This window comes from Manduca sexta, chromosome 18 (assembly GCF_014839805.1).
Source record: "Manduca sexta isolate Smith_Timp_Sample1 chromosome 18, JHU_Msex_v1.0, whole genome shotgun sequence".
Lineage (NCBI taxonomy): Eukaryota > Metazoa > Arthropoda > Insecta > Lepidoptera > Sphingidae > Manduca > Manduca sexta.
The window spans coordinates 1,099,078-1,124,332 of record NC_051132.1 but is presented as its reverse complement, the minus strand read 5'-3'; the positions used below and the strand labels follow the sequence as shown (position 1 = coordinate 1,124,332).

Sequence of the window (25,255 nt, the reverse complement as noted above, 5' to 3'; positions counted from 1 at the left end):
TACAGTTGATATTATTATCAAATAATTAGGTGTTGCTCGCGTCTTCGCTCGCGCTAAGATACTTTTCTGATACAAAATTCGCTAACAGCGATTTACAGCGCCTAATGTCAGTATTTAAAAAATCCATTATTTTGTATGAGATTACTGAGAAAAAAAAGCGCTATATTTTTATCCGTGTGCCAAATTCCATCGAAATATTTTCAGCTGTTTCTAATATAATATAACTAACATTGGTGTTTCATGTCTTGAGTGTCATCATCGGAGTGATGTTTCACTTTTTTTTATTAAATATTTTTATTTGCATTTATATTTATAAAGTATATTGAGTCTAGTGGGGCATTATTGATTTTTGAGAAAGGAAAGTGTTTTCCAGAAAGTCTGAGGAAATTTACTCATATTGAATTAATAATGAATAAATAAGCTTCATAACAATTATGACTAACAGCGAAATTGTCTTGTTTCATTGCAGTCAGCCTTTTTCCCAGTACATTATGCATCATCGTTTCCTTAGCGTTTAGTCAATACAATGGCTACTTATTAGATGCCAAAGTCGTAAAATATGACTGACTGCAGTCAATATTGATTCTATATTCGCTGTGAACAAATAGAAGCCTAAATGTATCTAAAATGTATGTTTTCTTAGTGATATCATCTGTTCATATTCAATTAGATCATTTTGCATTTATTTGTTTTATTTTTATTTGTTTTAAATGAATATTGAGAGGAACATGTCGCTTTGCCTATTGTCCACAGCGGCCTTTAAACAATAGCAAGGTCAAAGGGAAGCTTAGATGAAGAAGAAATGTGATATTGAACTTTTAATTTGAGTTACTGAGTAATGGAGAACTTAAGTACTTTGAGATACTAGGTGTTACGGGTCGCAGACTACTTTCTTTGAAATACATTCATTAGAAATGTATGTTATTCAAAATCTAACGGAAATAAAATTTAGAAAATAACACGTATTATAATACATAAGTTATAAAGTCGAAAAATCGGGAATGATACATGGCGAACATTGGGTGTTCTGGTACATCTTTGCCTTTCCCGCCGATGAAGGCATGAGATGTGTGTATTTTAAAACATCTTGTTCGCAGCAAGTCAATCGCCGTCACAGACATTGTCTAACCAATATTGTATGTTTGATTTGTATTACATGTTATTGAATAGCTTCTGTTTTAGTGTTTTACGACCGTTGACCGGTGACGCAATTTGTTTGACCTCTAGTTTAGTACCTAGGGTAGGTGTGTAGAACTCAGGTGGAGTTGAAATAGGCTTATGTGTGTATCTCCAAAGAAGTAAGAAAATAATTAGTAATAAGGAAAGAATACTCATGGTTGCTTGTTTCCGTCCCATGACGTGATGGTGAGCTTGTCAATTGTAAATTCCTGCCAGTGTAATAATAATAATATCAGCCCCGTATTATATACTGCCTCACAGCTAGGCATGGGTCTCATCTAATACTGAGAGGGAATAGCCATTAATTCACCGTGCCGGCCTTGTGCGGATTGATAGACTTCATACACCCTCAAAATTCCTATAGAGAGTTTCTCAGGTATGCAGGTTTCCTTACGAAGTTTCCGTTAAAGCAAACAATAATTTAAAAAATACACATATAATTTTAGAAAATACAGTTGTGTGCCCTTGGGTTTTGTACCTGCGGACAATTATCTCGACAGTCCGTTCCACGTCCAACTAGGCTATCGCAGCTTTGTATAGAGTTTATTTGACTTTGTTTTTAGAAAAATAATTAAAGGTCGACTGTAGCACATTTTGCCACTTAATAAAGTTCGTTTAGGTAAACGCTTTGTCTACTTCTGTCCGCCGCTAAGTGGTAAACAAGTATTGTGAGTCGTTTACACATTAAAGATAAAGACTTCTAATGTCTCGGGACAGATTAGAATTGAATAGATTTCAGTGGCGTAGTTTTACTACCGTACGAGTGCAGTGCTGAAGTCTCGAGTTTGATTCCCGAGTCAGCCAATGTGATATTACGTTCATCTACTCAGTATCAGCCTAGTGTCTGAAATTAGTGTCAATTTGGCGATAGGCTCGTCCTCATCACATCATGGGGCGAAATACTCAAGGTGGAAAGGGGGTGCACTAGTTGCGCCTCTGCTTACCCTTTCGGGGATTAAACGCGCGTGTGTGTGCTTAGATTTATTAACATCATGTTCAGTATAAGTGTAATCCAATGCATTTTAATTCAAGGTACATTTTACTGTTTAAAGGCAGTCGCTTGAACATGCGAATGACTCGACTCATCGATCCATTGCATAAAAACTATACTAGTTCTATATTATTACCCGCTTACGTGTGGTTTCGATTCATTTGGTTAAATAACTCGGTTTTTTGACGTGCACTAGTGCGCTTGTGGCATTGAGGGTGAGTTGTATGTGGCCTTATGTATGTTACTTACTTCTGGTTCGTTTCTGTGAACGATTGGGACTTGAGGATAAACGTTTATTAGTTTTTGGATATAATCTGAGTATTAGTTAACATACATGATGCAATACAGACAAAAACATCTTTAACAGACATCCGCTTGCGTCGAACAAAATAAAAATATAATATATATTTATTTTTAACGTAATGTAAATTCGAAATGTCAGAAGTACGGGCCCTGGATCCGAATTTGCGAATCTGTGTCAGTAACTTGCACCGCAACATCTTATATTGCATCTAAAAAAATGAGTGCCGAATTTCGATAAAAATAAAAAAAAGATTAAGGGACGAGTTCGCAGAAACTCCAAACTTTTATTACGAAAGTTTCGATTATATCTTTACGGACCTCTAACAAACAGGGTCCGGCAGTTCATTGACTCCGAAGGTCACTCGCTGGACACGGTTCGCCGAAAATCGTAACAAACGACCTCTGAACGTCGGTGGGTTTAGCATTTTGTTGTTAGATACCTCAAATTACTTGAGGGCAGGACATAATCAATCAGTGTTTGGGATTATTAATCAACGAGTTTTTTTTTTGTATTTGGCATTTTTCCTTTAAATCAAAAGATCTTTTGTGTTTTATTACGCACTAGGTGTTGCACGCGACTTCGTTCGTGTAAAAAGTCTTTCCCACTACAAAAGTTGCTCAAACACAGTTCTACACTAGAGCCATCTATTTCAAATTCGGATAAAAAAATCAGCATTTCAAAGTATAGATATAGAAAATAGCCTATGTGTTAATAAAAGACATAATCTACCCGTGTGTCAAACCTCATCCAAATCATCCAAATCCGTTAATGGTTTCTGTGTTTACTGCCAACAAACATGTTCAAAATCTTTTGCATTATAATATTATTAAGGAGTAAGACTAATTTATTTCTCGACAGAGCCGCAGGGCCTTCGCACCCACCTTCAAGATTGAATTAAAATAACTCTTTCTTTTTTCATAAAAAGATAACTTAAATAACTATTGATAACTTATTTCCATACCATTTTGGCAAGCATATTAATAATTTTGGTAAAGTATATTTACTACCACATTCTTTTTTTTTCCGAATCGAATAATACGCCTTCGTTTATTAGACACCAATGTTAATTATCCATGAATATTAATTATTCACGAATTTAAATTAATCTAGTTAGGGTTTAGACGGAAGTTGACCTTCCCGAGTACATTGTTGTTGAGCAGGCGGTTGATCATAAATCTAAACTAAATCCGTCTTGCAATATGCTTTAGAAAGTCTTTTGTGCATTTATTGCAGCATGATGAGGATAGACAGAAAAATAACAATCATTTTAAACCAGCTACAGCTTTGTAGGGAAAAATACCATATGTATTAACTATTAAAGCCTAGAGGCAAATATGACTAACATAAGCACTATTTATTGTTGGCTCATTTTTATTTATCTATGCATATTCTTTCTTTAAGAAAATCAACAAATTAAGGATAGAAAAACAATACGGAATATAAAATGTCTATTTTATTATATTTTTTCATCGCCTACTACTACACAACTAGCGAAACATTTGTTACACCTCTGCCTACCTTTAACAAATGAAGAAGGCGTGATACTATTTATATTTTCGTTTTGACTAATTTGCGTGTCGTTTTCAGATATGGCAGAAGCGACAGCAGGCGGTGTGCGTGCGGCACGCGTTCAAGCACTACGGCTCCAACAAGCGGCCCAACCACGTGCTCAGCAACCTCAACATGACCGTCGCCAAGGGGACCATGTTAGTACAACACTTTATTGCGTTTGCTTGCCAGTCCTTTTCTAAAATATAGCTTAAACAATTCTCTATTAGTACCAGTAATCATCTCACCTTGACTTATTGTCTTAGCTTGGCTTTTTAATCACAAAGATCTATCAGTCCATAACCTCCAGGATAGATAAAAAACAAGCCAATCACAAAAGCATTCGTATTGTTACGGGGATCATCTAATGGCCTCTCACAACCAGCTAATCCGTAGAATCTGTTGTTTAGTCTTAGTTCACTAACGGAGGTCACTGTCTTCCCCCGTGGCTATAAGGAAGCGTGATGGCAGCCGGCCAACTCGCCAAGGGCGCCGGGACAAATAAAACAAAAGCAATTATTACAAACAATACGTTGTGCCATATGGGTGGTCGAGGAGTCAGTGTGCAAACGTTACTCGACAGTAAATTGTATATGCGGTATAGAAAATACAATGCTCGACAGCAGTGGCGAAAGGTGACGTTTTCTGAAAGGGAATCCGACACAACATATAGGTATTAACGTAAACGCGGTCTGCAAAACGTTCTAATGAGAATAGGGGACTGTCCTGTGTTTGATTTTGTACATTATTCTATATGTAATGGTTAATAATACGAAAAAGAAACCCTCCTGCGAAAAATGCATTAAAATTGGTTAAAAAATGAGCCAGTAATTCATATTTCAAATATTACTATACGCCGAAGTGGGCGCGAAGTGGGAATATCGCTTCATCTCTTTCTTTCGCACGCGTCGTAATGCCCGATGACGTCACACGTGGGTATTGCGCCTCTTTTCTGTTTCTTGTTACTTACCCCTTCTACCGAAATTGAAAGACTTATAACTTGTTGATTTTTTACCGAATTAAGTAATTCTTTCTGTGTTATAATTTATATAACGTAAATATTTGATAATAATAAAGAACAAAAATTAGTTCGGTCCCCTATTAGCTTCTACATAAATTCTTCATAAAGGGAGGTAGGATCGGGTTATATCAACCTTTCGCCACCGCTCGACTGACTCGTGTATATCACAATCCCTTAAGAAACATACATTGAAAATAAGAGACTTCGAATATTGGTGTATCTTTAAATCGTGTTAGAAATTTTCTCGTCTAAAGAAGGTTGTTCCTCTAAGTCGTGGTCCATTTGACATAAATACTATATCCTGAAATAGATGAAAAGGTATTTATAGTACTATCGATTGATGTCGGTTATCTTAAGCTTTGTAGAGCTTTACAAGTTAAGAACAATGTTACAAAAACACGCATAAGTATTATATTAGATATCTCGTGATTATTGCGTCAAAATATAAAGGATTACTATTAACGTGACTTTTTGCGTTCTGGCAGTTTTTTGTCCATTATATTTTATTCGCAGTTTTAGATCTATACAACTGAGCGACGCGACGTCTGGATCTCATCGCTCGCCTTAAATTACTACTCATAAAATAGGAACACAACGTCCAGAGGTTTTAATTCCGTGAAGTACAATGCGTTTGTTAGTACACCGCATCACGCCTCCATCTCCGAAGGGCCAGGCAGAGATGCAATTAGGCTATTCACTTTTAGCCGTATATGTTCTCCCACATTGTATAGTTATGGTGTTGAGCCTATCGCTATATCGGACACAAATTGAAAACTACGCTGATACTGATAAGAAAAACCCAATAACATTTTACTAGTCCAGGGCTTATTTCCGGAATCTGCAATTTGTGTCCGACATGGCGATCAACTCGCCCTCTATCTAAGTAGGTGCCCTGTTTGCGCCATTCTCTACCCTTACCAAGAGAAAGTCGTGATGTATCTAAGGTTTTCTAGATACACTGCCTACATTGTATTTAATATCAAAGTACAACAAACTGCTGCTAGGCGAAAGTTTTCTCAACGAATAGAACAACCACGTAAACTAAAGCATAATGACGTCATTACTAAAAAAATTAAGGAAATATCAACTTAATTAGTTACTTTGTAATAATACTTGTTTTCACAAGTCTTATTAGAGGACTGCCTAGGTGGCGTAGTTGTATTGTACGTCCGGTACAATAGCGCTCTGAGGTCCTGGGTTCGAATCCCGGGTCGGGCAAAGTGATATTTGGGTTTTTCTGCTCGGTATCAGCCCGGCGTCTGGAATTTGTGCCCGATATGGCGATAGGCTCGCCCCCTATCACATCATGGGACGGAACATACTTGGCGAAAAGTGGGTGCCCTAGTTGCGCCTCTGCATACCCCTTCGGGGATAAAATGCGTGATGTTATGTATGTATTAGAGGACACGTGAAGTCAACGATCATTAATTACTTAAATTATTCGGACAAAGGATGTCGTACTAAATTATTGTTATTTTTTCTTATTGCTAATGGAGGCTGGTCGTGAACGTATCGCGGGCTTTGGTAGATGTTTAGTAAGTGCGTGGGTCGATGATATTGCAAATTAAGATATAAAGAACTAGGTGTTGCCTGCGACTTTGTCCGCGTGAAAGCGTTTCCCATTCCATCCGTTCCTTATAAATTGTTTTAAATAACTGTAACAATACGATGAGGCTAGCATGATCTTGTAGATCAAAAGCCTCTAAGCTTGTACGGTAAATAAAGATTAAAAGAAAAAAACTGTAGCAGCCTATGGCCCCATCTACAGATAGAAAAGTGTAAATAGGTACTAAATTTCAGAATATGGTCCATTTGTGGGACAATATTCATCTATATACATACAGTTTTTCCGCGTTGAATTCTTACAAAGATACTCATATCGAAATTAAATATTAGTAAGACGTATTATGATAGAGTTGACATCTATCAATATGAAGTAAGTGACATTTTTAGATTGTGGGTTTAATGTTAGAGCGTAATCTGAATCTAATAACCATCTCTCGTCAGTCGACACTATCTAGACCCCACTTCGCTTACCAACAAATGCAATGGGGTCAAATTATTTATTTATTATTATTAATCAAGTAACACAGAGTCATTTGGGGTTAGTGAAACAATACTTATATTTATATTGGTAAGATAATTATGAGGTGATAAACGATAATGCGTCCACTACTGCTCTCCTCATATCGGAGCATGCCTCCTGCAGCAATGATTCACGTAGGCACAGTCTAGCCTATTTGTAAACGTGTTCAAAATGCTATTGGTGCTGACCCTCACCCTGCGCACCAGTGACCCACAACGTTTGCGCATCGTGGCGTAAAAGCAATCTACGCCCGTGCCCTTATAAAAAGCAATGAAAGAACATAAAGAAAAGAGATATATATACTACTTTGATTTACATAAAAATTGTAGCTACAGAAAGATCAAGTCCTGGCTTGTGACCTGTAAAGAACACAGTGAGTGTATTATGCGAGGAAAGGGTTTCTACGCGTAAGGAGGCGCGAGCAAATTTTATGCCAGAAACTACAACAATTTACACTTGCACTTTTTGTTATATCCGCGGCGCGTTAGTTTTTATTACATAATGTTCTAATCATTTATTACAAAAAAAAAAACAATTAAGTATAACGAAATCGAGAAAAAAGAAACGTAAACAGGACTATTTTAAGAAATAACAACTCGTAAAATCAGGAATTGTCTTAAACCAGAAATTCAAGCAGTCTCGCGTAAATAATTTTTTAGGCAACTTTTTAATTTAAATAATTTGCATGTAATAAGCCTATTAATGATAAACTAATGAGCTTGTCAAGAACACGTTGAAAACAAAAAAAATATGGTGAATGGTTGACAGTCAGTACATGCGTAGGCAGGTCCTTCGATCAAGTTTGTTCTTTGTTTAAAACCTCAGAGCTGGCCCTACGATAAAACAGTTTTTACAATAATTCTAACTTTTGCTCATGGCTTTGCCCGCCTGAAAGGGTCTTTGCGGGATTAAAGTCCCGTTATATATTCTCCTGATATAAAAAGTACCTAGCCTATGCCCTTAGAATAACAAACTATATCTATACCAAATTTTATCGTAATCAGTTGGATGGTGTTTACGTTTATCGCCTCCAGACAGACAGACTCGACGAAGGACATTGTTTTATAATAGGTTGGCACAAAATCGATATTCAAATTTAAAAATCAAACCTTCGCTTGCTGTTTGCTATAAAAACCTAACCCCAAATTCTAAACAAGTCTTTTTTAGTTTTTATTTTGTTGTTTTCGCAAGGTGAACAGTAATCAATAGTATTACCTCTTAGCTCCGAAAGACGATAACCGATTTTGAACTTTTAGCTTCGGACCTAGGGTAACAATTATGTTTGGCTCACCGGTTTTAAGATCCAGCATCAAGCCGCTCAACAAGGGACGTTGGATTCCTCGACAAACTCCGCAATCAGTCCACAATCAATATTAGCTAGTACTAATATAACTATCATGTCCGTGACTGTAATACGTTTATGTATAGCCAGTATATTTGTACAAATACCAATATCCAATGGGTACCTCCTGGCACGCCAAAATTATCACACTGCAATTGAACGTAGATACGCAAAGATGATTCAGCAAACATTACACATCTGAAATTGTGAAAAATGAAGTGTAAATCGTATTTTTGCTCATTGATATTCTATTTTATATTTTGTTAATAAAAAGTTCAAATTAACATATTTTGACTAAGATGTTTTACTAATGGAACATATAGATCTTATGGACTAGAACTAATTTGGCATACTAGGCTCATTTTCCACCATACTTTGGGTCCTTTTGGCGTATCTCCGTTCAATTGATATTATTAAAATTCTAGGCAAATTTCGACCAGCAGAAACCTTGATTTAGTAAATACATGCGGTAGTCGGTACCCCAAGCTATTCTCAAGCTCATGGCTGTGAGGGGCCAGTTATGTAAGCTGCTAGTGAGCCGGTTTTGTCCGACCTCGCCGATGAATTTGTTAAATGTTGCCCAATATGTAAGGCTACGCGTTTCGCTCCGATGACTGCGTTGTGTGGAGACGATGAAGATATTTTTAGTTTAAAACATTCACGCCTTTGTTCTATTCAGGATAGGCAGTATGTTACCCACCTTTAGCAATCAATGTTAGTTCTGTAGTAATAGCAGCGATTTTATTTCCATTTATAGAGCGTCATTCCAGAATCCGATAAAGACTTGAATAACACATTACGCTACTTGGTCTTTGAACCTGAGACAGCGCGGGAGTCATTATGCGTTCGCAATATACATATATACATCACGGAGACAGTTCACTCTCTATAACAGTACTTAACGTCACAAAATTACTTGTTAATATGAATCTGAAGGTTGCAAAAACCCGCTGGATACAAACTACTTTTCACTGGTCGGTCTAGAAGTCTTTGGGGTGGACCAGTGGACTTTATGTGGCTGATGATGATGAATTTAGAAATCGAATAGCTCAGGATAACGACAACATAGTAGTTTTGATATACCAAAATTCATATTTGATCACCAGCACTTACGATCAAGAGGACAAGACCGTCTCGACATTCGATTGTATAAAGGAAAATAAAAACTACATTTCATTTTGTTAATCAAGGTTTGCGGAATGAGAGTGGAGCTATATATTACAATAAACAGGTAGGTTTGCATAATTATCCGTTGTTGGAAACGGTATGGCATTTAAATAGTGCGGTAATGCGTGCAATCTTTTAACTCTTGAAACTAAGTAGTGAGTTGCATTATGTACTGTTTATAATTGACTATGCTCGGTGGAAAAACGTATAAATTCATAATAATAATAATATACTGTTTTATATACTGTCCCACTGCTGCGCACGGGTCTCTTCTACTATTGAGAGGGATTAGTGCTTAGTCCATCACGCTGGCCTAATGCGGATTGGTAGACTTCACACACCCTCAAATTTCTATAACGTCTCAGGTATGCAGGTTTCCTCACGATGTTTTTCTTCACCGTTAAAGCAAGTGACAAATACATACATAATTTTTAGAAAAGTCAGAAGTAAGTATATTACCCTTGAGTTTTGAACCTGCGGATATTTTTTTCGGCAGCCCATTCCTCTCTCAACTGGGCTATCGCCTTTATAGATCCATATTTGAACAAAATTACGAGGTTTGTTGACCTATACAACAAGTTGCATTTGAAATTAAGAATCTGGCTCTAGATTTTATGCGTTATTCATGGATAGATATTATACGAATATAATAATTTAATACGAATATTGCAATATTTCAATAATATTATCAGACGCAGTGTCTTTTCTGAGTAAATTGCAATACCAACCTTCGAATTGAAATGTCAGACACCATTTTACACTGGTAAAAAGCTTCAGTAACAATTACCAATTAAACATTTTGAATCTATATCAGGTATTTAATATTAAATACTAGCTCCTAGACTACAAAGACGTACAATCAATTAATATCTTCAATTATGTCGGGCGAATCTATCGGAGGCCATTATTGATGACGTCAAGCATTGTCGCCCAACACAATGACAGATACGGCGTCACTGGACCATGTATTGAGAGTACGTGGCTATGCATTGATTACCTGTGCGGAAGTAATTTGGGTTCGATTCTGATCATTAATTTTATTGATGTATGAAAATGTTCTTACAAACAATATTATTAGATGTAGAGACTGCTTGTTGTGGCCATTTTGAAAGAAAGAAAGAAAAGAAAAACGATTTAATTAATCACAGTCGCAACATAAACAAACATAATGTACCTAAATTACAGATAATAATAAAAAAAATAAAAAATCTGTCTTACGTGTATAGATAATGGGATGACGCAGATCGAATATTCATTTGCAAATGGGAGACTTTAGCCTAAAACCTAACTCATCAATACCATCAAGCCCTAAATACCATTTGTGAAGGTCCATATAACCCGATTCCTGCCGGCTTATTTTTCGTAATTTGATCAAAATCTAATTATCATTAGAATGATTTACAGACCGCATTTATACATATCAGTACCTATGTATTGTGTTGGGTTCCCTATCGGAAAATTTCACCTTTCGCCATTGCTAACTACTAATGTTACATTATAAAAAATAAAAAACTAAATGACTCTCAGGTCGCATGATTTTTTTGTAAAAGATATAATTGCAGCGCATAAGTATTTTAAACATTTTTAAAAGTAATTTTAATGTACTAATTTTAGCGTCGAATCCAGCTTGTAACTTGCTAAAGTTAATATAAATAAACATATAAGTCTACCAATCACGTATCTTAAGTAACAAAGATTTTAAAAAGAAACGTTTATTGTTGGATCAATATTTAAATAAACATGTCATATATAATATCCAATCAATACAATTATAATGTTTTACCGAAACGACCCTTCTTACAATAAAGGAAATTAAACGCAAAAACGGGGTTGTATAAAGGACTTACCAGTCTTCAGATCAGAATAAAGAAAACCTAAGTTAAATAAAAGATGTCATTAGCAGTAAATTTAATTTTGGATAGAAGTTAAAGAATCAGATAGTTATGAAAAAATATCTGTAAAATGAATCAGTGTGGATTTGAAGAGGCCAATGACACTAATGAATATGGAGCTTCGTTTCATGACTCCAAAGTCCCGGCCATTGACACCGACAAAGACCTTTGCTTTAACAACTCTAACATGGCCTTACCTAGACTCGGAACAAATATCGCACATCCGCAAAAGATTTACTAAAACTGAAATAGAAATTCTTCTAGAATATTCTTAAACGTATATCTTATATCTAGCAGTGTGAAATAGTATTTTTAACATTATGAATGTGGATTTCCCTTCCCTTGTCCTACCGCAGAATCAAACCCAGCATCTGTTAGCTCAAAACCCATATACTCAGCTATCAAACCTAGATATACTTAATTTTCAACATTAGTTAAATATATTACATTCTTGGTGTAATGTTAAACATATTGTTGTCAAATAGTATTTAAACTACCCCAAAATAAAATAAAAATAAAATAAAATAAACTGAAATAATAAAAGAATTGCTTTGTAAAAACTCCGCTAAGCAATGTCCAGTCACTTGAGCCAGTTAATGATGTTAGCCCGAGGACGCTCTTATGAAATGCATCTACCTTCTATAATCTTCGAAGGCTTTGAATTAAACTTTAACGCTGTGGTGTAAAGTTGGATTTGGATTGCCGTTAGATCGTTCAGAGGTTTTGCGAGCGAAATGGTAGAGAGGTGTCGGTTTCATAAATGTCTGTTATGTGAGCTGTTGATGATTCATTATTTCTTCATGGGGAAGTTCAAATTATAATCGATATATTGTTTGTTTATTATCTAGTTTACATAAAGTGAATGCCTATTAGATTTTATATATTGTTTTACGTAATACTAAACGACATGAAAACGATATCCTTCGGTGGAAACTGAATCAAAATTGAAATGATGAACCACAGTGCTCTAGAAAGCCCTCACCGTTACGCGGACTGACGTCACGTCAGCCACTTTATTTTGGTCCTCTATAGCTTATTTATTTTCAAGTGAATTTTGTTCATGTTTTTTGTTTAAAATTGTAAGTTGGTACTGAATTTGCTGTTCGACTACCGCTTTGTGGTTTAGGATTCAAATCCCGAGTCAGTCAGTGTTGGGTTTTTCGGCTCAATATTAACTCGGAGTATGGAATTTGTGTCTAATATGGCGATAGGTTCGCTCCCTATCACATCACGAGACGGAACGCACATGACTAAATTTGTGTACATTTTTTGCACCTTTGCCTTTCCCATCAGATAAAAAGTGTGGGTGTAACAATGTTATGCTAAAAAAGAAAAAAAAATAGTTATCTACTCTCATGTCGCTTGTTTATTATAAGCAGTACGCGTGCCCGTATACATAACAACAATATTTAATTGCTTTAAAAGGCTTTTATCCCTACTAGATCTACCCCCCGAGCGTGTCGTGTATGTATTTTAAATATATTATTATTGTCACCAGATACGGACTCCTGGGAGCATCGGGCTGCGGGAAGACCACATTATTATCCTGCATCGTCGGCAGAAGGAAACTTAATAGTGGAGAAATATGGGTGCTGGGGGGCAAACCGGGGACCAAAGGTGAGTTCAAGTTTCAATACAAATAGATTACCAGACGAAGAAGCTATTTGGTTGATGGTAACCGCTATAAGCAGTTCAACAATCAGAAGAGATTTGCAAATAGTGTGGCATTGCACTGCGTTTATACCAAACACATAAGAGCAGCCTTATATCATCTAGCAGCTACAGTTCCATAAACTTACTCTTAACAAATGGTAACATAATTGATGGTGCAGACAGGCCGACATAATTCTGACGACTATTTTTCATATACTACACATACTAGCACATACTAGCTAAGGACGTAAACCCACTGTTCGTATGCCTGATCTTTCTCCAGTCATGTCGGATTGCTCGGACTATGAGAGTGAAGGAACAGAGAACTTTTTCACAATACCTACTAGCTTGAATCACATTGACATACCTAAGACTGTAACCATGTCCCCAGGCTCCGGTGTCCCCGGAAAGAGAGTAGGGTACATGCCCCAGGAGATAGCTCTGTACGGAGAGTTCACGATCAAAGAGACGATGATGTACTTCGGCTGGATCTTCGGCATGGAAACCAGGGAGATCAACGAGCGGCTGCGGTTCCTGCTCGACTTCCTCGACCTGCCCAGCGAGAATAGAATGGTCAAGAACTTGAGGTGAGAGCACTCAGCACTTCTTGTTTTTCATTTGAGTAACAATTTGTTTTTATTATCTACGAAGACATTCTGGTGGTAAGTGATGGAGTAAAATCCAATTACTTTTGTCTGTGAAGTCAAGCTGATGGTAAGTGGTCAACGTTACTGATAGACTATGCAAGGGTATGCATGGTCGGTATCAAGTACATAGCTGATTGAGAAATAACTTTTCTAAATCAATGTGTATAATATGCTATAACTACGTATTTGAAAGATACAGGAACACCAATAGTTACTAGGCTGAGATTGGACATCTAATGTATCAAAGTGATGGACTTAAGTAGCGCCACACAATGCTTTAAAATCCGAAGTAATGTATAGTTTTACAAAATAATGTGTATTGTTTATGGTCAAAAAACATGACTCAGTGCCCTGCGCTTGCGCATCTCGAACTTCCTCATTACGGTACTATATGTTCTCGAACGAATGGAAAGACCGTTATTACTCATACGTACTTAAATTTAAGGCGAATAATTATAATTATTATACCAGATTTCGATACTAATGGTGGCCGGTTGTGAATTTTTATTTGTAAAATTACGTTTTATGACGTCAATCATACATGAATATATTAACGAGCGTTAGTCAATGTATAAGGTTTCAACATACAGACTAATCAATGGTCCTTTATTCCTAAGAAAGATCAAAGAATGTAAACGAAGTGCAGAACACTGAACAGTCTAAATAACCAAGCAAAACTAAATAACCAATATATATAATAATATAATTAATCTAAATAATCAATAATAACCGTCGATAACCAATCAACATAATTTCTGTTGATAGTCTCGGTAAATTCTCAATAATTACCTACATCAGTATTTTAGGCTGACTCTAAATCGCGTTTTGCTGCTTTTTCACCATTACGATCCGCTATGTGTGCAGTCGCTATTAGGTTAAAAACAATGTATCAGATGCCCCCTCCTCCCACCCTCCATGGCCCATCATTTTTGGATAAGTTCGCCATCGTTAAACGTTGTTTTCATCTTGATAAAACAAGGCTTGTCCAATCATCAAGGTATAATAATATTATTGTCACATAATGTCCAATATCATCCCATGTGATTTTATTTCTGAAATATCATTTGCCTTAGTCTTCACGATCGGCCATCTAGCTGCATTCAATCCATTGCAAATTGTTTAGAAAACCCATATAGCATTTCCTCACTTCGGAATCGATACAGGAATTCACGGGTCACACTCATTTACGCTACTTCTAATAACTAGACTACTACTGGTGCTACTGGTGGTATATGTGAGAGTTCGCCTGGGTAGGTACCACCGCAATGTCTATTTCTGCCGCCAAGCACCAGTGTGTAGTCACTGTTGTGTTCTGGTTTGAAGGACATTGTAGACAGTGTAACTACTCGAAATAATGAGACTTAACATCTCACGTCTCAGGATGGCGAGCGCAGTGGAATACCAAACAATACTTGGTAATTCAAGGTGGTGGATGGTGTTTCTAGTGTTTATGGACGGTCGTATCGCTTACCATCAGGCGAACGGCAAGATCGTCTCGTCATTCAAAGCAATAAAAAAAAAACTAGACTACAGAGGTGATTAAATTAATCAGTGATAAAAAATTTGGTCTAACACAGGACTTTTATATTTGTATTTAAAATGTTCATATGACGTCAATTGAAGAAGAAAAAGCCAAAGCTAGAGATCAATGACCTTCCGAATAAAATGTTTACTGAATTTTATTTTACTGAACATTTTTTGTAACCAAGTAACGTTAATTTTCTATGTTAATTCAAAGGTTAACTTGACCGTCACGTACTTAAGGAAACATATTGTGATTCAGTTTGTGGTTAATAATGTAGTTAGAATAAGGTTAATTAATTTATTATTTGTTGTGGTTTGTGATAACTAATTCTTATTCATTTACTTTTTGAAATGTTGGACTAGGCAAGCGTGTTAGTTATATAATAGAAAGCCTAGATTTACACAGCAAAATGAGCTGTGAAACTATACTTTAAGTCTCAATGTCCAGTTACTTCACTGAGTACCATGTCCTCCAAATAGGAACACGCTTCTGCTCAGAGAAAATGCTCTCTCACTTAAGAGAGAACTTATAAAATTATATCCAATAGAATAACTAATCTTAAACAAATTAACCTTTGATATTTCTTATAATTTGTATGTATTATAAGATACATCTATAGAATGGTAATGAGTCAGCCGTTTGTGTGAAAATTTCTCTCTAGCAACAATTGTATTGTGCTTGGTATTTTGAACAGGTTGCTCTATGACTTGTAATAATAGTGTTGTATGTCGTCTGTACAGCGAAAGAAAAATTGAACCGCAGATTACAATATTATATTTAGAAGTTTATTTCAAATAGTAATAAATTCAGATATTAAAAATACATTATTAATTACTCAACTGCTTGAGACATCAAATGTGCAGTATTAAAACAAACTGTATCACTTTACCTCTAATTTTAAAACACAATGCTGTACACAATGTGTACAACCCATTTCTGGCCGGCATAATTGTGTCAACTGGCAAGGGATATACATTTTCCATTAACCAGGTTCAGTGGGGTCACTTTGCCGCGCCGTCTAAGAAAGTAAACACAGGAAGCATTATTAGTGCATCACAGATATGAGAAAGAATAAGCGAAAGTGCAGTGTATAATTGCGTAACAATTGTTCTTAGCATACGAGTTATTGCTAGCGGGATGTTTATCATAACACATTATTGCGCCATGTCGTTAGACGCATAATGCTTTCTAAACTATTGTTTATTAATTATCACGTTTGTGATGTTTTTTTACCTAATTAGACACGGTAAATAAAGGTTATAGTTGCTTGTTATTTGAGGCACGAAACAAGTAACGTTAATCAATATTACCACAGATGATACCATTTTTTATTTATTAATTTTATATTTGGACCAATACAGTGTCCAAAAGACCAAAAGAGTATACCAATCAGGATGTATAAAAAAAAATAAAAAATATATCTGAGCTTAATTTGACTTGCGGCAGCGTAATGCGTAAGCCAATGATTCATGTATTACATTCGACTAACAAAACGATAATTTAGTAAGTGTTCGAAAAAATATACATAAATGTCAAAAGACCATAATACTCAGTATGTAAACAAACAATTAGTGTTAAACAAACAAATTTTCCACGGCTTTTCTCCGCTTATTCATATGTAACGCCACTCAGCCGAATGTTCGCGCATTGTGTGGCCGCTGAAACAATGGCTCAGCACCACACGACACTCATTGTGCACTAACAGCCGTGCGGCGGCCGATTGTACTGCATTTACCGTGGACACATTTACTCACTAAACATGCTTAGAATGTGTGGCGCTAACATTATATAGCATATCGACAAAGCTGTGGGTAGTCACAATAGTAAAATAGTATTATTTATAAAATATTTATTGCACTTATATTGTGTTTATATTTTTTTTTATATATGTATTTTATATTTTTTTCTATGTAGGTTTTTATCGTATATTTACAGTTATGTACTTTTTTTTCTTTCTCTTTTTTCACTGTTCATGTTATCGTGATGCACCAGCCTCCGTTCTCTCTATACCATCCTAAAGTTGACTGGGAGAGAATGCCTATGGCATTAAGTCCGTTTGTGTATATTTATATATTAAGTTCAATAAAAAAAAATATATATCACGCATATTCTTAGAGAAATGTACACCAATAGATTTTAATTACCAAAAAAATGCGGTATGTAAAAGATGCAAGGTATTATAAATGCGCAGTCGGAATTTTTGTTTATTTGTAAATTATGAAGCAATAATGAATTAGAATTTTCATAAAGTGACAAATACTATGTACAGCAAATGTTGTTAGACGATTATTTAACGAATGACGCTAGAAAACCTATGAAGCATTGTAATTTTTGTCTATAAATAATCTTTTTTAGGGATGATTTTATAACATCGTATTATTGTTTCTATTTGTGTGTTCAGTAACGGCAGCAGATAACACCCTTTATTATTTTAATTTTAAACTAGTGGAGTATAGAGGATGCATTCGAACACCGGTCTTACTTGCATCTTAATAATTAGAATGTCAAAGAACTATTGTATTTATTTATTATGTATTACCTATAGGACTTATTAAAATAAAACGGTCAATAACCTACGTCATAGATATTAGAAAGGCTGTTAGACTTTGGAGTTGGTCGAAATTAGGCAATATTTTTATAAGAACATAACATCGTAAAAACCCGGTTACGAAACGTGTAATTTGGCGAGAACAATTTGCTTGTTTGATTTTCATGATATTTTGACACGAAACTGAGTATTGTAAATATTTGTTACGATTTATTAGTTATATAGAAGCTAAATATGAAAAAATAATATATTTTATTCAACTTTTTGTGTATGATTTGGCGATAGGCTCGTCCGTTGTAAATAGGGCGGAACAAACGTGCCAAAAGTGCGTGTCCTGGTTGCACCGTCTTACCCATTCTTGGATAAAAGTTGTGTTTTTTGTAACAAATTTTATTTAGTTTTAGTTGACTAATTTATCCGGTAAATCTTGATACATCATCAGTGGTGGTCAACAACGGCGCGTTTCGTTCGCGGTGGCGCTCATGCACGACCCTGAGCTGCTGATCCTGGACGAGCCGACGGTGGGCGTGGACCCGCTGCTGCGCCAGTCTATCTGGACGCACCTGGTGCGCATCACCAGCTCCGGAGACAAGACCGTCATCATCACCACCCATTACATCGAGGAGGCGCGGCAGGCGCATTGTGTGAGTATTTAGTTTTGTCTAATATTATGTTGATCTGAGACTTCTGTCAGTGCGAAATATATATTTTTTTAGAAGTTATATATTTACTTCAAAAAAGCATCCGATCATTTGCACGCTCTCTTTGTTTCCTATCTCAATACTATCCAGCTCATTATGGGAAATATAGTAGGATGTAGGGTACAAAACTGGTCCCTCAACCCTCAGTTCAGCCCCGGTCTACTACTTATAAACCCACCATATAACTAAGTAGAATAGTTATATCCCAATATGCATTTTGAAATATGTATAATAAACTATATACTCACTACACATGAAACCCTTTTATCCTAGAAGTTCAACAAATGCATCCACTTTTAGTCGTGTGTATTCCGTCCCCTTATATAATAGGAGAGCCTTTCACCATACCGGGCGCAAATTCCAGACTCCGGGCTTTACTTTGCCCGACTCCTCAGCACTACAGTCATATTTCAATACAACTACGTCACCAAGAGTCACGTATTCAATAAACAAAGATTTATGCTGCTAACATGTCTAGTAACTTAAATTGTGTATAACTATAATATATGTATTCATACCATCTCCAAAAATAGTTTCTAATATAAAACAAAGGCCGATTTATTTGTTAGTTTAAGTACTTATGTTCCATCACTGTCAATGTCTGTTACTTCGTTATATGTTATCTAAATTCTAGATTTTGTTAAGCATGTTTTTTTAGTATTAGTATCTTTAAGTTGTATTGTCACTTAGACACCTAGTGCCATAATATATATAAACTTTGGTCATGTTGTGTCCATCTGTTATAGGAGATGCAATTGTAATAGTGTATATGTATATGTGAAGCTTTATGTGTTTTTATATTGTAATCTCTGTAGATGGTCCTGAACAAATAAATAAATAAATAAACTTTGTCGTCGCGGCAACAATTATGCTGAAACAACCCTAATTGATACATTTAAATAATGTCCTCAATTCATTAATAATTAAAATAAATAATAAGTAGCTACGTCATGGAAGGTTAAAATTAAAAAACAAGACGTCAAGTTGATTTAGATTTACAAATAAAAATAATCAGTGACGCAGCGGACGATGAGTCGACCATATTTTTTTTCTCTTTAAACAATCTTAGGGTCTCAATATGTAACTAAAGCAGTGGCGCGGTTGAGGGGGGGGGGGGTCAATTTTATGGGGACCGCAAAATGCGTAATATTAATAATTTTATACATTTTAACTTTTGTTGCTTGTATTGTCTCGGGGCGCGCATGACTCTGATTGTTTTGATGAAAAAGGAAATATTTTTCTCTCTTTTTTCTTGCTCGTCCGACGTACGCCCCGGGTGGTAAAAACCCGATGCCACTGACCTTAAGCTAGATTCCGTCGTACTCAAAGAGTAACTGACGTAGGTCTTAAAAAATACCTGCATTACACCCACGAATCAGATTAGTTTTAGCAAAATATCTAATAAAAACCAAAGCATACATACTATCATAGACATCAGAGAGAATGATTTATACGAACCAGTATCTATTAATCAGGTAGAATAGCAGATCTTCCGTTTATTAAACGTTTAATTTTTCCCCATATCACACGTGCAACACAAAGTTTGCAAAATTTTGTATACAAGTTATTAGATTTAAATTAACAGCTTTTGGATTCACGTGTTGTGAGTCGTAACGTGTATTTACAATCCATACACATCATAAGGATTCAAAAAAATATATGGCAATTATTTATTGTACTTTATTGGACTAAGTCTTGTACCAATGAGAGGCAATACATTTCGTTTACTTCGCTACCCTACGAGGCGTCGGCCGTCGATATTACTTATTCCACAAGAATTTTAATTAGAAATAATCTAAAACTTCTTCAAAGAAATGCTCAATCTAGGAATCTAAATCACGAAATGTCCTTTTACAGCCAATATATGTTAGAAATCAAAGAGCGATTAATTTTACAACAATTTAAATTATATCTTTTGTCCGGGTAAAGTCGCAGGTACTATTATATAAATCCATTTTAAAAGCACGTGTTATAAACAGGAAATACAGCGTATAAGCATTTTAACAACTGGCAGTTACTAATTATTATATATTCTATTAAATCATCGTGACTTCACATTTTAACCTGTATATACTAGGAATGAGACGTTTTAATATGATGGGGCAGCTTATTGATATCCTTTTTGAGTCGATTTAGAGGTAGTGTTGTTAGGTTACTGATCTACTAACATGTCGGTCTAAATACCTACCTATAAAGATATACAGACCCCCCCCCCCCCCACGAGAGGCAATTCTTGTGCGCTTGATCTCTACCTCGAATGCACGCCCATGCAAGGGGAGACGTTAGACGCGGTCCTAGGCACAGTTGAGTGTGTATGCCTCAAGATTGCCCATTCACATTGAGACCTATGAGGGATTGCGAACATTTCCTGGTCTTCTGTCCTCTGCCCATCCTAAGAGTGTTCCTTCTCCCACACTTTCTTCCCCAGATATCCCCTCTCAACGTTCCTCCCGGTCCCTGAAGATGCTAAGCCGAGGGATTCCAGTATCCCATTGGCAGGTTTCCCCCAGTGTTACCTGCAGGGTGCAATACAAAAAAAAAGTATAGGGATGAGCTATGTTCAGCAATGACCTGATGCTGATGATTATGATGATATATTGTTTATAGGGGGCTTGATGCTAACAAAGAAGCAACTTCATTAAAATATATAAAAAGCTTAAGTTCTTGCACCACGTCTCGCAAAAAGTAACTCATTAAAGTTACAATATATGTTTAATTAAAATAAGGTTCAAAGTCCGTTGCCACAAAAAACTCATTGGCGATGTGTTTATAAATTAAATGTCTTCCGCTAGTATTAATGTTAATAACTCCGGTATGTATTTTGAAAAGTAACCTACGTATCTTAGTTTATTGGGTGGATACTTTATTGGGGATCTAAATGTATGGTCTCTTAATAAGTAGGAAAAGAAAATTAAACCGCCATTAAAACACTAAATACTAAAAAATGATTTAACATAACAGGCATATACTGGTTACCATTTTTGGACTCGGTGACAAATAAAATTGAACTTTGTGTATTGTTTTACGACATAATTATTGCAGCTATTTCAATTTAAAAACCAAACTACTGAACATAAACTAAAAGCATATCCTTTCTAATAAAAAGGAATATCCAAAAACGGTTAATAAATGACTAAGTTCTAAGGTATAAACATAAAAAAATACACGTCGAATAGAGTAACCTTTTCCGTTTTTAGTCTATTAATAAAACCTAAAATATTTGTTGGACAGATCGGTTTGATGAGAAGTGGACGCCTCCTGGCCGAGGAATCACCGCAGGCACTGCTCACCATGTACAGCTGTATCTCCCTCGAGGACGTCTTCCTCAAGCTCTCTAGGAAACAAGGTAAGAGATACTGCACAAAACCACTTGAAAGCAAAGGAAATCTACTACTATTAAAAACACTAGATTCTGTTCAAAGTCAGGCATTTTCGAAAGGCCGTTCTTAAAGTAAAAAGGAGTTTTTAACATAGGTTATGCAGCTTGGTATTGCAGAAATTGCTTCGTATTCAAAAATGGAGCAAGTTTTAGAAATTACCGCTTACAAATAAACAACTTTACAAATTCGCGAGATGGATAAACCAAGTCCTAAATTAACATATAGGCTACATATTCATCGTGGAAAAGTACACGGGACATATTAATTCTAAGAAAGAACATTCACGGTGTTATGGTGAGCACTGGACTGGCTGACACACTACATTGTCCGTCGATGAATCGCCTTTCATCTTAGAGATGGAACAATGCCGTGGCTAGTTGGAAAACCCTACTTCCTCGGCCACATTATTTAAATCTAATGAATGTATAAACAGACAAACAAACAACAATACGCATGCCAACACGTCGCGTTTACATTATTGTCTTGTAACGGAGTCGACAATCAAGTTAATGTAAAAAATATGTAGAAGAGCCTTTTAGTTTACTGTCCTGTTTTACTTGTATTTTATTTTTATTATTTGTTGTTGTTCTTAAATAAAATATTTTTACTGTCAGTATTTTAAATGAACTGTTTTCTTAAACAATTTATTTGGTATTTTAAATATGACTTTATTTTTATTTTTTTAAACATCTGAATTACGCAATCAGCTGGTAATGGTAGACATGCACTTTGGACTACAGAGTACGTGGCAATGCTCAACCACGCCTTATTTTTTGCTCACCAACACGTAGCAATTAGAAGTCAACTCATAATATCCGTAACAAGACTGGCTTCAATGTTTTTCAATACGGAACATAGCCTGCCTAATATTGGCAGCAGAAATACAAAGGATACTAATATCTGGTTGAACGCGGGTTGCTCAAGATTGAAATGGTGGCGCTCACTAGGGGAGGCCTACGTTCAGCAATGAAAGGCGATAGGCTGAACTGACACATAAAACCTACCACCAACCAATCATCTAGTATTCACTATGAAATATTCGCTCTGATTGGGACTTCACATATCACGGGCTAAACCCATTTTTTCATTCTAGCCCACGAAGGCACACCAGCAGTCAACCGGCCTGATGGTAAGTGGTCACCGTTGCATGACTGCACCCGCCGCTGCCTGCAAATATTTGTAAATAACACATTATGAAATGTCGCAATCTTTCCTTGACTCACCTCACAATGCACAATAGCATGGGTCAGATGAGTAATTTTGGACCAAATTGTTTCCAATTGTTTGGCCAACAATGATGGGTCGAAGGTGCCATTTAAATTGGTTTAATGGGGCCGAGGTCAATGCCGCGTTGATGTGTTTTTAAATTATATTTTTACAAGCAAGCAACTTTAAATTATATTTTTACGAGCGCGATAAAGTGGTAAACTGCACTTGATGGTTACGTCTAAGTAGAGTATCAATTGACATGATGGGAGAAAACTATCCTTCGCCAGTCGACATTTTTCGAATCCCAATATGCACAATATCTTGAATATCGTATTATTTGATTGATTTTATATATTGGAGTAGGAACACAAGTCCAATTTGCAGTCAGGGTTTTCTGAAGGTCACAGCACATCACTCACCACCCTAAGACATGATAATATATATTTTGTTAATGCTTTGAATGACGAGGCGAGCTTGCCGTTCGCCTGATGGTAAGCGATACGACCGCCCATAAGCAATAGAAACAACATCCAACATCTTGAATTACAAAGTACTGTTTGGTATTCCACTGCGCTCACCATTCTAAGATACGAGATGATAAGTCTAATATTATGTCCAGTAGTTACACTGGCTTTATATGTCCCTTGTAAATGCGATACAACACGCACACTCTTGCTTTGCTACAAAATAAACAGAGTAAAGTACTGCCACCATCGACTGCCTCAGTGCCTATTGCAGTATGACTGCAGTGCTGAGGCTTCGGCTTCGATCTCCGAGTCAGGCAGTGATATTGGGTTTTTATACTTATTACCAGCCCAGAATCTAGAATTTGCCCGATTTGGAGATAGAATCGCTCCATATCACATCATGGGACGGAATATACACGGCGGAAAGTAGGTGCACATTTGCGCCTGTCTCGTTTGTATGTGTGTGTGTAGACCATACTTTATATATGAATTTTATTTCATAATAAATAGAAAATACGAGAATGTCATAAATTTTATGCACTGTGAAAATGAATTGAATCATCTCGTGTTTCCCATCTCATTATACATAAAATTATGTGGTAAAATATATTTTACAAAGGCATGACGTGTGCAGAGATAATATCTGAGCTTTAAAGTGGAGTTTATATTTATTTATCAACAAGATTTTTGCGGTTCTGATGTTTTAGGAACCTTGTCTGGGAGTTTAAACATTTTGAAAACTGTGTAATGTACCAAATATTATATAAGTGAAGGTGAATTGTGTGGAACCCTATCAGAGGCGAAATACTTAACTTTTCTAGCAACATAGTTTTATGCTCATAGTTGGGACAGAAAACTCGCATTAATGTCTCACAGAAATGGCAGCTTGCTCATACGTTTTATATAGGGAGATCCCGTCCGCTTCTTTACTGTTCCTAATTCTGTACTGCAGTTATAAATGTTCTATTATCTTAAATTATTATTAGACGTTAAATGCATAAAACTTAACATAGCGGTCTTCGTAAGTATGTCGCGTGCCTGGGATCAGACAGTGTTTATCCAGTTTAAACAAGCCGGCATAATTGTGTCGACTGCTGAGGGGTAATCATCACAGCAACAATTTAGTCAATATTCTATCTCCAATTACCGTCGGGGTCACTTTATCGTACTCCTATAAAACAAATAACCACTTTATTTATTGTCTAAACCAAGTAATTTCTGCAGGCCAAGCCAACCAGGCAGTAGAACTGAACGTGAGCGGCGGCGCGCTGGGGCTCAGCAAGCTGTCGAAGCGCGAGGAGGCGCCCTACGCGGCCGAGGACGCGCAGGTCGTCGGACTCAACTTCCACCAGAGCAAGGAGGTGCTCATCGTCGACCACGCCGCTGGATCTAATGGCGATGTATGTAGAAATACTTCTCTTATTTTAAATGCTATAGTTTGGAATAGATTCCCGGAGGATTTAGTGTGATCAAAACAAACTTTAATTCGATGCAAGACTTGGCTTACAAAGGATTTGGTTCTGTAAAAAAATCAGGAGCTACCTTTGTTTAAAACAAAGGGTTATATTATCTAATATATCTATATCTGTATATTC

General features: G+C 36.2%; 1 protein-coding gene across 3 annotated transcripts in view; it reads left to right on the top strand.

The window, feature by feature from the left end:
- The window catches only part of LOC115448437 (ABC transporter G family member 20), a 106,260-nt gene that overhangs the window by 73,810 nt on the left and 7,195 nt on the right, over positions 1 to 25,255 (top strand). For 2 of the 3 annotated variants that reach the window (XM_037440020.1, XM_037440022.1), the window contains 7 exons: positions 4,062 to 4,180; positions 13,029 to 13,147; positions 13,575 to 13,770; positions 18,346 to 18,547; positions 21,836 to 21,950; positions 23,078 to 23,113; positions 24,885 to 25,060. In XM_037440020.1, the coding sequence (XP_037295917.1) occupies positions 4,062 to 4,180; positions 13,029 to 13,147; positions 13,575 to 13,770; positions 18,346 to 18,547; positions 21,836 to 21,950; positions 23,078 to 23,113; positions 24,885 to 25,060 (963 nt within the window). The remainder of the gene's footprint in view (positions 1 to 4,061; positions 4,181 to 13,028; positions 13,148 to 13,574; positions 13,771 to 18,345; positions 18,548 to 21,835; positions 21,951 to 23,077; positions 23,114 to 24,884; positions 25,061 to 25,255) is intronic. The other variant, XM_037440021.1, reaches the window with a different exon arrangement.